This window comes from Gossypium raimondii, chromosome 13, assembly GCF_025698545.1.
Source record: "Gossypium raimondii isolate GPD5lz chromosome 13, ASM2569854v1, whole genome shotgun sequence".
Lineage (NCBI taxonomy): Eukaryota > Viridiplantae > Streptophyta > Magnoliopsida > Malvales > Malvaceae > Gossypium > Gossypium raimondii.
The window spans coordinates 34,033,727-34,046,428 of NC_068577.1; the positions used below are offsets into that span (position 1 = coordinate 34,033,727).

Consider the following 12,702-nt stretch of genomic DNA (forward strand, 5'->3'; position numbering starts at 1 on the left):
ATCATCTTCATCCTCTTAAATATCTTTCACTGACTGAACCATAAAAGAATGATCGGATTGCCAACTCAAATGCCCCTTAACTCACCCACTTCGATTTTCTAGATCTAGCCGTCTACTAGATCCCTCTCAGTCCACATGTTTACCAACTTAAAAGAAGACACTAACAAAGTTTATACAAGCTAGATTTTAATCTAGTCCACTCATATAATCAACTTTAAAAATATTAACAAACTGAGTTGAACATCTCGTCCCTTTATAAACCTTCCTTAGTAAAAAAGGAAAATAATAAATAAATAAATAAACTCTTGTTTTCAAGATTGGTGTGTATTCTATAAGTGCAGAAAATGTTGCAGCTGAAATATAGGGTGCATTGACATTTGAAAAGAAAAAGAAACTCATATCACATTTTGCATTGATGAGTCAGTTTTTTTCTGCATACATTATCTATATCTAGAGCATATAATAAATCAGGGTTCTTTTTTGCTTTTCTTGATGTTTCTTCTTATTCATCATTTAACAATTAGGATCTCACACAAACTTTATTCAAAGGATGAATAAATTTCTATGTTAATTTCACATGTAGCTTAGTATTGGACAGATTCTTTTATTTCTCATGGATTTATTTTTAAAACTTTCGAAAGTTGAGATAATATGGACTGAGATAAGCACACACAATTACAGCAAAACTGATTAATCATTTGATCCCAAATCTGGGTTGTTTTTCACTTGTTTATTATTTTCCTTACCATGTCTTCAACCATGTTGTGTTTATCTGCTTAAGTAAGGTGGTTCGTCTACGGAAATTTCAAATGAAAAAAAAGAAATCACAGGCATGAACACCGGTCCATGTATATATATTACCCTCCCTGAGCATCATTTCTTTATTTTTCATTTATAGGCTTACAATAGAAAAGCGAGACACATGAAAGAAGGAAAAAAATAAAAAGGGCAGAAGTTTGAAAGCTTTGAAGCTCCCAGTGCTTAATTAACGTCCTAAGATGATGGGGTGATCATTGTTTGGATCCTCTATCACGAGTCCAACCGGGTCGCAACTCATATGGAGTCAAAGGATTGTTGATTAAAATGTGGGCTCGGGAGGCTTTTGCCATTGTTTAGACGTTTACAAGTGATGAATTCATCTCTATGCCTCTTCTCCCTGGGTGAGCTGAGCCGCCTTCTTCTTCTTCTTCTTCTTCTTCTTCAATTGCCTCACTTGGGTTTGTTGAAACAGGCTTGTTCTTGTATGTAACATAGAGAATCAACTGAGCTGATCCTAGAAATAATCCAACTGCATTTGGCACCTGAAATATTTTTGGGTGAGCTTGCATCTTTATAAATTAATTATCTCTAACCTGGTGTGTAATACATATTCAAATATGGATGTATGATATTATCCATTGAGATACACTCACAAAGCCAAGTAGCGAAGCCTATGTTTAGATTGGCGTGAGAGAAAAATCTTCCTTTACTTTGTTTGGATAAAATTTTTAATTTGGGCAAAGGATCACTTACTTTTTCTTGGACACTCAATTTTTTATTTATCAATTTCATTTCCTGATTTTAATTATGCAAAACAAGATAATACGTAACTATTTACCTTTCATTGCTTTTTTCTTTACTACTTTTAATCCAAACGATTTAGGTAATCGAAGATGATAGAAGTCAAATGAAAAATGTGAAACTTACACCAATATAGATATCCTTCACAAGCACTGCATAAGCAGACCAAACACCAGCATTGAGGAACAGAAACAATGAGAGTAAAAATGGCATATACTCCACACTCTTGGTCTTTACAACTGTGCTCTGTTAAACATTAAAAATTGATACATCACTCCTTGAAATGTAGTTGGATTATGGAGTGTCGGATTTGGGGTTCATATAATAAATTAATTAAATCAAGATATAGAGTAAAAGATAATTGTTTTGTAAGTGATTAATTAAGATGAAGTATCCTTTGCTGGTGGGAGTTCAACTATAATCAATATTTGTTTTGCATGTGAGTAAATGAACAAAAACGGTGCATCGATCTTTAGGCTGAGTCTTGTTTGGATTAAACATCTATCTTGTAGATTTAGAAATGCAGGTGGAGAAACTTACCATGGCTGACAATGGCGACGCGTACATGCCAATGGTTAAAGCAGTGCATAAAATTCCAACAAAAGTGAGCCTTGTGTTTTTATGAACTGCAAAAAGAGTTACAGCGGTAACCGTTCCAAGGACACCAACATTTACTACACCCACCAACTTTGCTGCCTTAACCTGAAAAAACAGAATTTGCAGTCGATTACCTTAACAACTATTACGTTGCAAGGGAAACACGAAACCACTCACACTCGCATGCAATTTAGGTTTCATTCTCCCTTGCTTTTGGGTTGAATGTTTTTAGAGTTTTATGTTGTATTAAATTATTTAAATATTATTTATCATTATATTTAAAATTTTAAAATATTTTATATATCATTCTCTTTCAAATATTTTATATTTAATATATATGTTAAATTATTTACATTTCATTTAAATTAATTAATTTTTTTGTCTGAAACAATATTTCAACTTTCAAACACTTGAACTAAAAAAAAAAAAAAAAAATCTCTAAACAAAACACTTTTCAACCCGCACAAACATGATGCGTTCAAACTTATAAAGTAATACCACCTTCGTATCTTTAGGAGCATATACGAGGAAGAGGATGACATAGATGAGCTGAAGGATGGCACCAGCTCCATTCACTGTCATTACAAGTAACCCATCTGGATTGATGATTCCATATAAAGTCCACAAGCTGGTGCTCAAAAGGGTTGTTATGTAGGGCTCTCCTTTATAATCTCCCGTTGATTTCTTCTTTATCATCCCGCAAAAGGTTTTTCTGGAAACAAAGGAAAAACTTTGATTTGTCTGATAAGCCTAACCAGTTTGACAGCATCTAATACTTATGCACTAATTTATTTTCTTAGATGATGTTTACTCACATGGGAGAAGCAAAAAGCAGTATTGAAATTACATTACCTGCAAAAGAGCAACAAAGAGAACTCAAAATATCTTGCATTTTGGTTAAAGATTGAATTGCTGATAATATATGCTTACAAAATTAAATCATGAGAAAGAGAGCTAACCAATGATGCCAAGGATGAAGCTCAAGTTAGCCATTGAAGCAGAGGTAACAATAGTTGAAGAAATGAAACAATAGGGATCAGTTCAGAGTGTAGGGATATTTGTGTTGGTGTGATGTGTAAATCAAGGTGAGAGTTCAATAACTTTTTTGCAACACATGATTCAACATTAACTCATATTTATTCAACACGTTTTGTTCCCAAATTATTGTCTTTATATGTATTTGTTGATAAGACAAAAATGTGTACCATCTTTTCGCTACCATGACTGTGTGTTGACAATTATTTTAGGTTTAATGTTTTAAAAAATTTACTATCTTTCATTTTAATAATATATTATTTCAAATGCTGTGTGATCATCTACTCCATTTTCATTTCCATTCTAATCAAAATGTTTTTATCATGGAAAATGGTTTTCCTATGAATTGATTTACCCTCTTGAATATAACTTATTTTCTAGATAAATATTTTTATATAAAATTTGACTCAATTCAAGTTTAATATTATTATATTATTAAATATTTTATTTTTAAAATATTAATATAAAATATTATAATTCTAATATTATTAAACATACATATTTAATTATTTATATTTAATAATATGAAAAATTATTAATAAAATTAATATAAATTTATTATTTTAGGGTAAACTGCACTCAAGGTCACTAAACTATTAGTAAGTTTACGTATTGGTCACTCAACTTCAAAAAGTTACAAAATGGTTACTAAACTATTTGAAAGTGTTCATTGAAGTCACTAAACTATTTAAAAGTTTTTATTTAAGTCGTTGGGTTGTTAAGCTTTTTTTTTTTTAAATAATAGTTCAGTTAGTGAGCTTCAAGCGACGAATGGTATGGTGAATTAGTACCCGTCGATGAGTAGAAGAATATACCTTAGATCCAATTCGATTTAACAATTTATGTCAGAGATTAGACAAGAAAGTTGTTTGGATTTTGGTTCGCATATTCATAACATTCAAAGATGTTTCATTAAAAGAACAGAATTGTAGAGGAGAAGAGGAAGAAAAGCTTTCAATTGGTGCAGGCGGTGCGAATAAAGAAAGCCATACAACAACGATTTTAACAGCTTAGTGACTTAAATGGAAACTTTTAAATGGTTCAGTGACCATTTTGTAACTTGTTGAAGTTGAGCGACCAAAACGTAAACTTACTAATACTTTAGTGACCTTGGATGAAATTTACCCATTACTTTAATAAATTATTTAATATTGCAGTTTTATTTTAACAATAATAATTTTAAAATTTAAATAATATTTTTAATATATTATTGAAAAAATTTACATTAATATTTGATACTAAATAAATATTAAAATTTATAAATACTAAAATAAATATTTTTATAATATAAAATATGAATATTTTAGTTATAAAAAATGGGTATTTGTTTTAATCATGCTTAGCTTCACTTTCTAACTCTAATGTATCACTATTTACCTCATATATGTAATAATATATGTAATTTAAATTAAGTTTTAATTAGGTATTTATTATTATTAAGTTTATATATGATATTTATTATTATAAAATTTTATCTTATATAAATTTCGATTGTTAAAAGGAAATGTTGCTATAATATTTTGTAATTAATATATTTATGTTATGTTTATTTCACTAAGAACAACTTTTAAAAAATAATTTCAAGCAAATTTTCCAAACAAAGAAGACTCTTTTACGCATAATCATCAAAACACCAAAAAATATCAACTTTCCCATAAAATCAATTTATTTTCCAGAAATTAATTTTAGGAAGTTATTTTCAATAAGACAAACACGACCTAAGTTCATTTTCAAAGACGACAAATTGAGACTTCCTCTTATTTTTGCTACATTTATATAAAACATAAAAAAATTACAAATACTAGTCCTATTGCACATTTATTTTGTAGGTAAAAATAAAATTTTAGTTAATAATTATTGATAAACTAATGAAAATTACCATAAAAAGTAAGGAGAAAAAGTAGAGAGTACTTATTATTGCTATTTAAAAGAAATCAATTTAAAATCTTTTGATTTATTAAAATTAAAACACTTAAGCATTCCTCCCTTTATTTTGTTATTATGGTTTTAATTTAAGCTTTTAAATAAATTATAATCATGATTTCATCTTGACTAACTCTTTTATTATAGTATAAATGTTAAAATTTATATAAATATTTGACATTTTAAATATAGAGTATACTTAAATAATAATAATAAAAAGGGTAACTTTGGTTTGGTAAAATTTTATTTCAAACCCTTAAAACTTATATAACCGTAGTTAATAAATTCTTTTAAGATTCAATTTCAGTTTAATGGGGTGGATACCATGATTACGATGTAAAAAGTTTCATATTAGAGATTGATGAAAGAATAGATGGCATAAGTACGAAAGAGTTTTATTTACTCTAGGTAGCCCAGATCAAACTGCGGTGGCCGAACTACATGCCCTGCTCCTCCTAACCGTTAGTTGAATATGAGAGTGAGGGTTTCCAACTTTTGATTAGGTGTTGGAAGATTCACACAAAATTCCAATCATTCATCAATCCAAATTTGTTTTTGTTTTTATACTATACTCGTAAAACCATTTCACCTGCTTTATCTTTTCTTAATTAGTTAAATTATGGATTATTCCAATACCTTACTTCCTCTATCAATCTATAATTCCTAAGAAGTTATTTCTTCAATTATTCTTTCTCCACACAAAGAAGGAACCTTATTTACTTTTCCTAAAATTTGGATTTCAATTTTAAATCATGATAATTTCTCAAATTTATTAGATATTTATTTAATAAATCCATAGTCAACTAATTTGTCCATAAAATATACATTTCATTCTTATTATATTAAATCCATGTTTCTAAGAAAAACATAAATACAACCTAAATGGCTTTATAAGTTACTCTCACTTTAGTGTGGGTCTCATAATTTTAGATACTATATAATATAATTACAAGATTTTATTATATTTAACATTTAATCTTTTGCATAAATGATAAGAGAATATAAAATATACCGGTTGTCAAATTTCGTTCCTAGAACAACAATATAATTTTCATATCAGATGTGACCTAAGACAATCATTATCACACCAGGCAAGTCAATGTTTTTCTTATATCCTTTCATCACTCATACTACACTAATTTTTAATTTATGCGTTAACTTTTTTTAAGCAAAACTTTGATAAGTTACCCGTATTTTAAGTGTAAATATTACCCTAATGTGAACACATTTTTAAGATAATAAAGAATTCATTTGGACATAATTATCTCTTATTGATAAAGTCTGATGATAAAGACTGGATTGAAATATTATACTCGTAGGTAGGCAGGAAAAACGGAATGGTAGTTGAGGCCTATTTTCACAGTTTCTTGAAGACATAGTCGACCGCTCCTTTGGTGCTGGAGAAACGTTAGTCAACTGTCTCCTAGGATACAACAACGAGATGAGCACGGCAATAGCACGACTGCAGTGATCAACAAATTGTAGCCTTGCCTTCGTCTATCACCGAAACGGTTCGAAAAATATGCAGGGAAAAGATCTCTCAAAATTTTGGAAAATTCAGTGTGTATCTTTTTCTACAGATTATTTGGTTTTAAAATAAAATTCAAATTAAGAACTTTTGGAAAGTTTGACTAATGGAGCCAATACCGTCCGTGAATTAAGGAGCCATTAAACCCAAATTATTGTTTGAATTAAAGGAGCCATTAACTCCATTTAATTCCAAACAGATAAGCTCTTCAGAGAAAAAATAAGATTACATATTGGGCTAAAATATCCACAGACCTAGAAAAGCCCGACCGGTCCAGACATTTCGCGTCGCACACGTCATGCCGGTGCGCCCCCAACCCCAACGGGTTTGGATTTGCACCCCCTACGAGCAAGGAAGAGCATTAGTTTAGTCATTCAATAACCACCAAGTTGGTTCATATATATAAACATATTCGACACTCAATATCTAACCAATGTGGGACTTAAGCTTTCCATTTTCCTCAACATAATTCACAAGTGGCTTACTTTGAACATCAACTTCTCATTTATTACTCAACCATTTTGAGCATATGATATACCGTTGTAAAGGTCTCATGGGGTAGAATATAAAACCATTATTTTATGATTCAAATCTCGACCTTTACTAATCAAGAATACGCCTCAAAGCTTCCAAAAATCTATTTTTTTCAACAATCCCCCACATGAATGAAAATTGGTAGTTTTAATGAAAAACATTGACTCGATGTGGCGATAGAATCTATGATCGATAGTTGCATAGGATAGGTAGGCATCAACCCTTGAACCTTCCCTTGTGAAAGTATATTTGCTTTACTAGCCAACCAGTAGACGCAATGTCCTTGAATTGTTCTGTCGTTTGTGTAAACGATTATATACCTTACACAACTACCTCCTTGGCAAGGTTTTAGTTCTCATGGGTATGTTCATATGGTCGTGAACATCTCCTAGTTTTGCAAGAGTTTGAGAGAACTATGCCCCAGTAGTCTCCTCGAAGCGGCCCCACTTCACTCTCACATAGGCGACTTATGTTGCTCGGCTCACCGAAACACACAACAGTCATTAAAAGCATTGCTTAACCTATCTCACTTTTAATCACTATTTATATCATAGAAACAAACTTGGGATAAAAACCCCCACAGTGACCTTATAAGGTCTTTGCAAGTAGGTTGTCCCTTTGAACCTACATCTTGGGATCTCCAGTCAACTAAGTTGGCTTTTCCTTCACATAACGCCTTTAATTTTCATGGGATTTAGTCTCATTCCTTTCGATGTATTATCAACCTGATCTCGATTTAGGCCTTTAATTAGCGGATCCGCAATGTTATCTTTTGATTTTACAAAATCAATAGAGATAACTTCATTTGAGATCAGTTGTCTAACAGTATTATGTCGACGACGCATATGTCTTGACTTACCATTATACATTATGTTCTGTGCTCTACTAGTTTTTGCTTGGTTATCACAATATATACATATTGTGGGCACAGGCTTTGGCTAGTCGGGAATATCCTACAAGAAGTTTCGAAGCCATTCAACCTCTTCTCCAGATTTGTCTAGAGCTACAAACTCAAATTCCATTGTGGATTTAGTTATAATCGTTTGTCTTAAGGATTTTTATGACACAGCTCCTCCTCCTAATGTAAATGTAATAGGCCCAATTTGCCTGGGCCCAGGTAAAAAAAACCAAACAAAACCAAATAAAAATAAGAGTCCATTTACATTGGCCCAATGGGGCCCAAATCATTTTAACCAAGCCCACTATCTTAACATTTCAAAAAAAACTAGCTCTATTTGTTGTCACCGCCCCCAACCACGCGTGCCACCACGTCGACCTCCGTACGGCCTCCGTACTTGCAAGGACAAACAACAAAAAAATAGCATAAAACGGTAGCATAAAAAAAAAAGAGGGCTATAATTTTTAGGCTATAAAAAGCCCTAAAATAATATTGTAAGGACCCTTTTTTTTACATAATACGAATACAAAAAAACAATTGAAAGAATCAACAACAATTTCTTTTAGAGGTAGTCTATTCTGTTTTTTATTTTATTTTTTATTTGTTTGTTTCTTTTAAAAAAAGAAGAAGAAAGAAAGTAAAAAGGAAATCAGATCTTACATGTTATTTGTGTTTTGCGCCTTCAAGAGGTCGAGGTTCGTCGTTTCGATGAAAAACGACGTTTTTAGGGTCGAGTCGAAAAACCCAAAAAATGGGCTTTTTTTATTTTTCGGCCAACGTGGACAGCGGTGCCGTCGTTGACGATCGGCGGCCGCCACGGTGGTCCAGCGCTGGAGCCATAGTCGGATTTTGGGGAGAGGGAGAGGAATTTGAAAGGTTTTTAAAGTTTTTTTTAAATGAGGGGTTAAATGAAATTTTTGGTAAAAAATGAGGTTTATATAGTTTATCAAAACGGCATCGTTTTGAATTAACCCCCCCAGACGCAAAACGGCATCGTTTTGACGCCAACCCGTGCGACCCGGCCCGTAAGGCTAGGATCCGCGTCTTTTCTAGCGCATGGGTTATTTGCGCGGTCAGTCCTTCTACTTTTACAACGTGTTACAATTTCATCCTTTTTTCTTTCTTTCCTTTTATTTTAATCTTGTCACATAATTTTATTTATGTTTCATTTTAATCCCGCGCGAAACTGTGCGTCTAGAGGATTTGGGATAATTTCCTGTTTGGTCCCTGCTCTTCATTCGCGTGTTCATTTTAACCCTTATATTTGTTTTATTGATTTTTGTGATTTTTTATTTATACCCCAAATTTTAGTTCTATTTCACCTCATTCACAATCCATTTAATTTATTTATTTATTAAAAATGCTCTTTTACCATCATTTATTTTAAGTTTTTATATTTATTATTAATTTAAAACTATTTTACATATAATTTATTTAAATTTCTTTTATATATTATTTATTGTAAACTTCGTATATATCTTTCAAATTTTACATATATATATATTTTTTAAAATTGTTTTATATGTTTTTATATTATATATTTTAAATTGTTTTATTTTTATTTATTTTAGTTTTTTATATATTCATTTATTTGGAACTTTTTTATTATTTATTTTGAATTGTCCTTATAAATCATTTATTTTAAACTATTATTTTCTTTAAATTGTTTTATATATTATTTTGTTTCGTTTTCTTGATTATTAATATTTGTTTTAAAATGACATGTTATATAATTATTGCTATTATGTGTATTGTATTTCTTAAATTGTATTTATTGATTATTTGTCATTCATTAGTGCGCATTTTTGTTTTCAAGATGTCACTTTGCGTTGTACATTATCATTCCATTGCGTTTTATTCGCTCAAAAAGTTACGTTTAATATCATTTAAGTTTTGAAATCATTTTATTCAAAAGCTTTCAAGATAACGCAATACTCGGTATTTGGGGTCTTCAAGAAGATTGTGCCCTAGCATACTGGGTTCCAATTTTCCTCGTTGAATCTAAGTAATCGAGTATCCTTTTTTAATCAAGACATATAAATAAAAAGCTCATTCTCGGGGATTTGATAAGTTGTGTCCTAACTCATTGGATATGGAATTTTGTTCTGTCGAGATGAGGATTTTTATAAAATAAAGGCAATATTCTATGTTTGGAATTTTGAGAAATTGTGCCTTAACTTACTGGGCATTGATTTTTCATCTGACTTAAATAATTGAATATCCTTTTTAAACTTCACTGCATGAGTTTTAAAAATCAAAGGACAAGCTCATTTTGGAGGATGAGAAACATCATATCCTAACTCATTGGGTGTGACATTTTATCTCTTCGAAATAAGAGGGTCTTAGCATGTAATTTGATTTATACAAGTGTCTTTTAAAATAAAAGGATCGTATTTTAAAATCCTTTCAGATTTTTGATATTAGGATACTAATTAATCAACTAGGTACCAATTTTTGGGCGTTACGAGGCTGTTAATCCTTCCTCGTACATAACCGACTCCCAAAGCCATCTTTCTGAATTTCGTGGACCAAAATTTTCGTTTTAATAAATCAAATCATTTATAAAAATAACTATTTTTTAGGTGACCCGATCACACCTCATAAAAAAACTTGGTGGCAACTCCCATTTTTTTGATTTTTCAAAATCCAAATCGACCTGTTTTTTCAAAAAAAAGGTTTCGACAGCTTGGCGACTCCGCTGGGGACCATAAATGAGAAAGTCAGGCCACGAGTTGATTATTTCTTATCTTTTTGTCGAAAATTGAAAATTCGATTTAAATGTATGATCTTTTCATCGCATTTTTATGGTCTGCACCATTTTTATATGTTTGTTTTATTGGTTCGAGTCTTTTAATCTCTGCATATTGCATTGCATAACCGTTTGGTTATACCCTTTTAAGTGGGAGTGAGAAACTATTTCTTCGTGAGGTATTCACCTCCGTGCAGGATAGTGGATCGCTTTTGGGATACATCCGTACCTATGTCTTCGTGAGATTTTCATTTCCGTGCAGCCATAAGGAAATTTGTTCCCCTGAACTGAACTTGATCCGTATGAGCCTATAACGGGCGAGGATCGAGGAATCTGTTGGTTTAGGTACCCTCTCTTTAGAACCGAACCGCATGTAGTGGGCCCTAAGAGCTTACCTTAGGTAGAACCACTCCAAACCCCTAGTGGTCACCCAAACAGGTGCTCTATTTATTTTTTCTTTCTTAGTACTAACCTATTTTGTTTTGGTTATGATTGTAATACATTTTTATCATAAAAAAGAGGTGTTGGTTCACGTTCAGTTGCTAAATAGAGAGCTTGTCATGGAAAACAGATTTCTTGATAAAGTTGAAGACAATACTATTGTTCGAATATGGTCTAAGAAAACGTGATAAGAGAAGGGTGATAATCTAATGGAGGATGACACAACTTTGCTTCGTTGCCTGAGGATTCAAGTTGAGAAAGATTATTTGAGAGTCGTCAACGTCTTGACCTTTTTAAAAAAGGCTAACGAGCATCACGAGGATGAGCGAATAGTGAGAGGAGACACCTCTTTTGAAGGGTTCGAGAGATTTATTTTAACATCCGGATGAATAAAGAGATCGATGTCTTCGCCTGAAGTATGAGGGAAAAGCCGTATACATATCTGCTTTATGTAAAGAGATTTGTTTTCTAGTAAAGTTGTTCTAATAGAATTGAATCAGAATCAACGTCTCTTTTTGCATTCATTCCATTCATCTGCATTACATTTCATTTCATTAAATTTCACTAAAGGACCCTAATTAATCATAATTATTTCAGTTAATCCAGAAACATAAATAACGATCAACTTCTAATTCATTGCTTCCAAGATAGTCTGATTGGGTCAGTTGCCAAATGATACAGCCAATTGAGCCATGCCGACATCCACTCATGGAAGGACTTGGCACAGGCTTTCATGAAGCAATACAGTCATGTAACAGACATGACACCTGACAGAATTACCCTATAGAATATGGAAAAGAAGTAAAGTGAGAGCTTGAGGCAATATGCACAAAGATGAAGAGAGATAGCAACATAAGTCCAGCCACCTCTTTTGGAGAAAGAAACCTCGATGCTTTTCATCAACACTCTGAAAGCCCCATTCATTAATCATATGTTGGGAAGCGCTACCCTGAGTTTCTCAAATATAGTAATGTCTGGCGAGATGATTGAGAACGCGATAAGAAGTGGGAAGATAGACGCTGGAGAAAGCACTAAAAGATCAACCCCGAAAAATGGAAATGAAGTGAATAATGTGAGCAGAGGATATTCCAGATCAGTCACTGTAGGCCAATCGAGGGCCGTGACTACTAGCTATCAAGGCACCTCAAGGCCAGAATCTAACTCGAGGCCAAAATCTGAAAGACTCTAGTTCACACCCATCCCAATGACATATAGAGAGCTGTATCAGAATCTGTTTGATGTGCATGTGGTATCTTTATTCTACTCAAAACTCGTGCAACCTCCATTCCTAAAATGGTATGATACGAGCGCCTAATGCGAATACCACGCAGGAATAACAGGACACTCAATTAAAAACTGCACTACATTTAAAAAGTCGGTTGAAAGGTTCATTAAGATGGGCATCGTGAAGTTTGACGATCCATCAAGACCTAATGT

General features: G+C 32.1%; 1 protein-coding gene across 3 annotated transcripts; it reads right to left on the reverse strand.

Annotated features, from left to right (window-relative positions):
* Positions 1-1,070: 1,070 nt before the first annotated feature.
* Positions 1,071-3,287, reverse strand: LOC105784603 (bidirectional sugar transporter SWEET16-like). 3 transcript variants are annotated; one of them, XM_052626888.1, is made up of 6 exons: positions 3,117-3,287; positions 2,973-3,009; positions 2,659-2,869; positions 2,101-2,262; positions 1,687-1,806; positions 1,071-1,301 (listed from the first exon to the last, which is right to left on the reverse strand). In XM_052626888.1, exons 1-6 carry the CDS (start codon positions 3,148-3,150, stop codon positions 1,113-1,115), a joined length of 753 nt encoding a protein of 250 aa, XP_052482848.1. In that variant the 5' UTR covers positions 3,151-3,287; the 3' UTR covers positions 1,071-1,112. The 3 variants fall into 3 exon arrangements, with proteins under 3 accessions (XP_052482848.1, XP_052482847.1, XP_052482849.1); XM_052626887.1 differs by having other exon boundaries at positions 2,659-2,887; XM_052626889.1 differs by lacking the exon at positions 1,687-1,806 and having other exon boundaries at positions 2,659-2,887.
* Between the last annotated feature and the right edge of the window lie 9,415 nt (positions 3,288-12,702).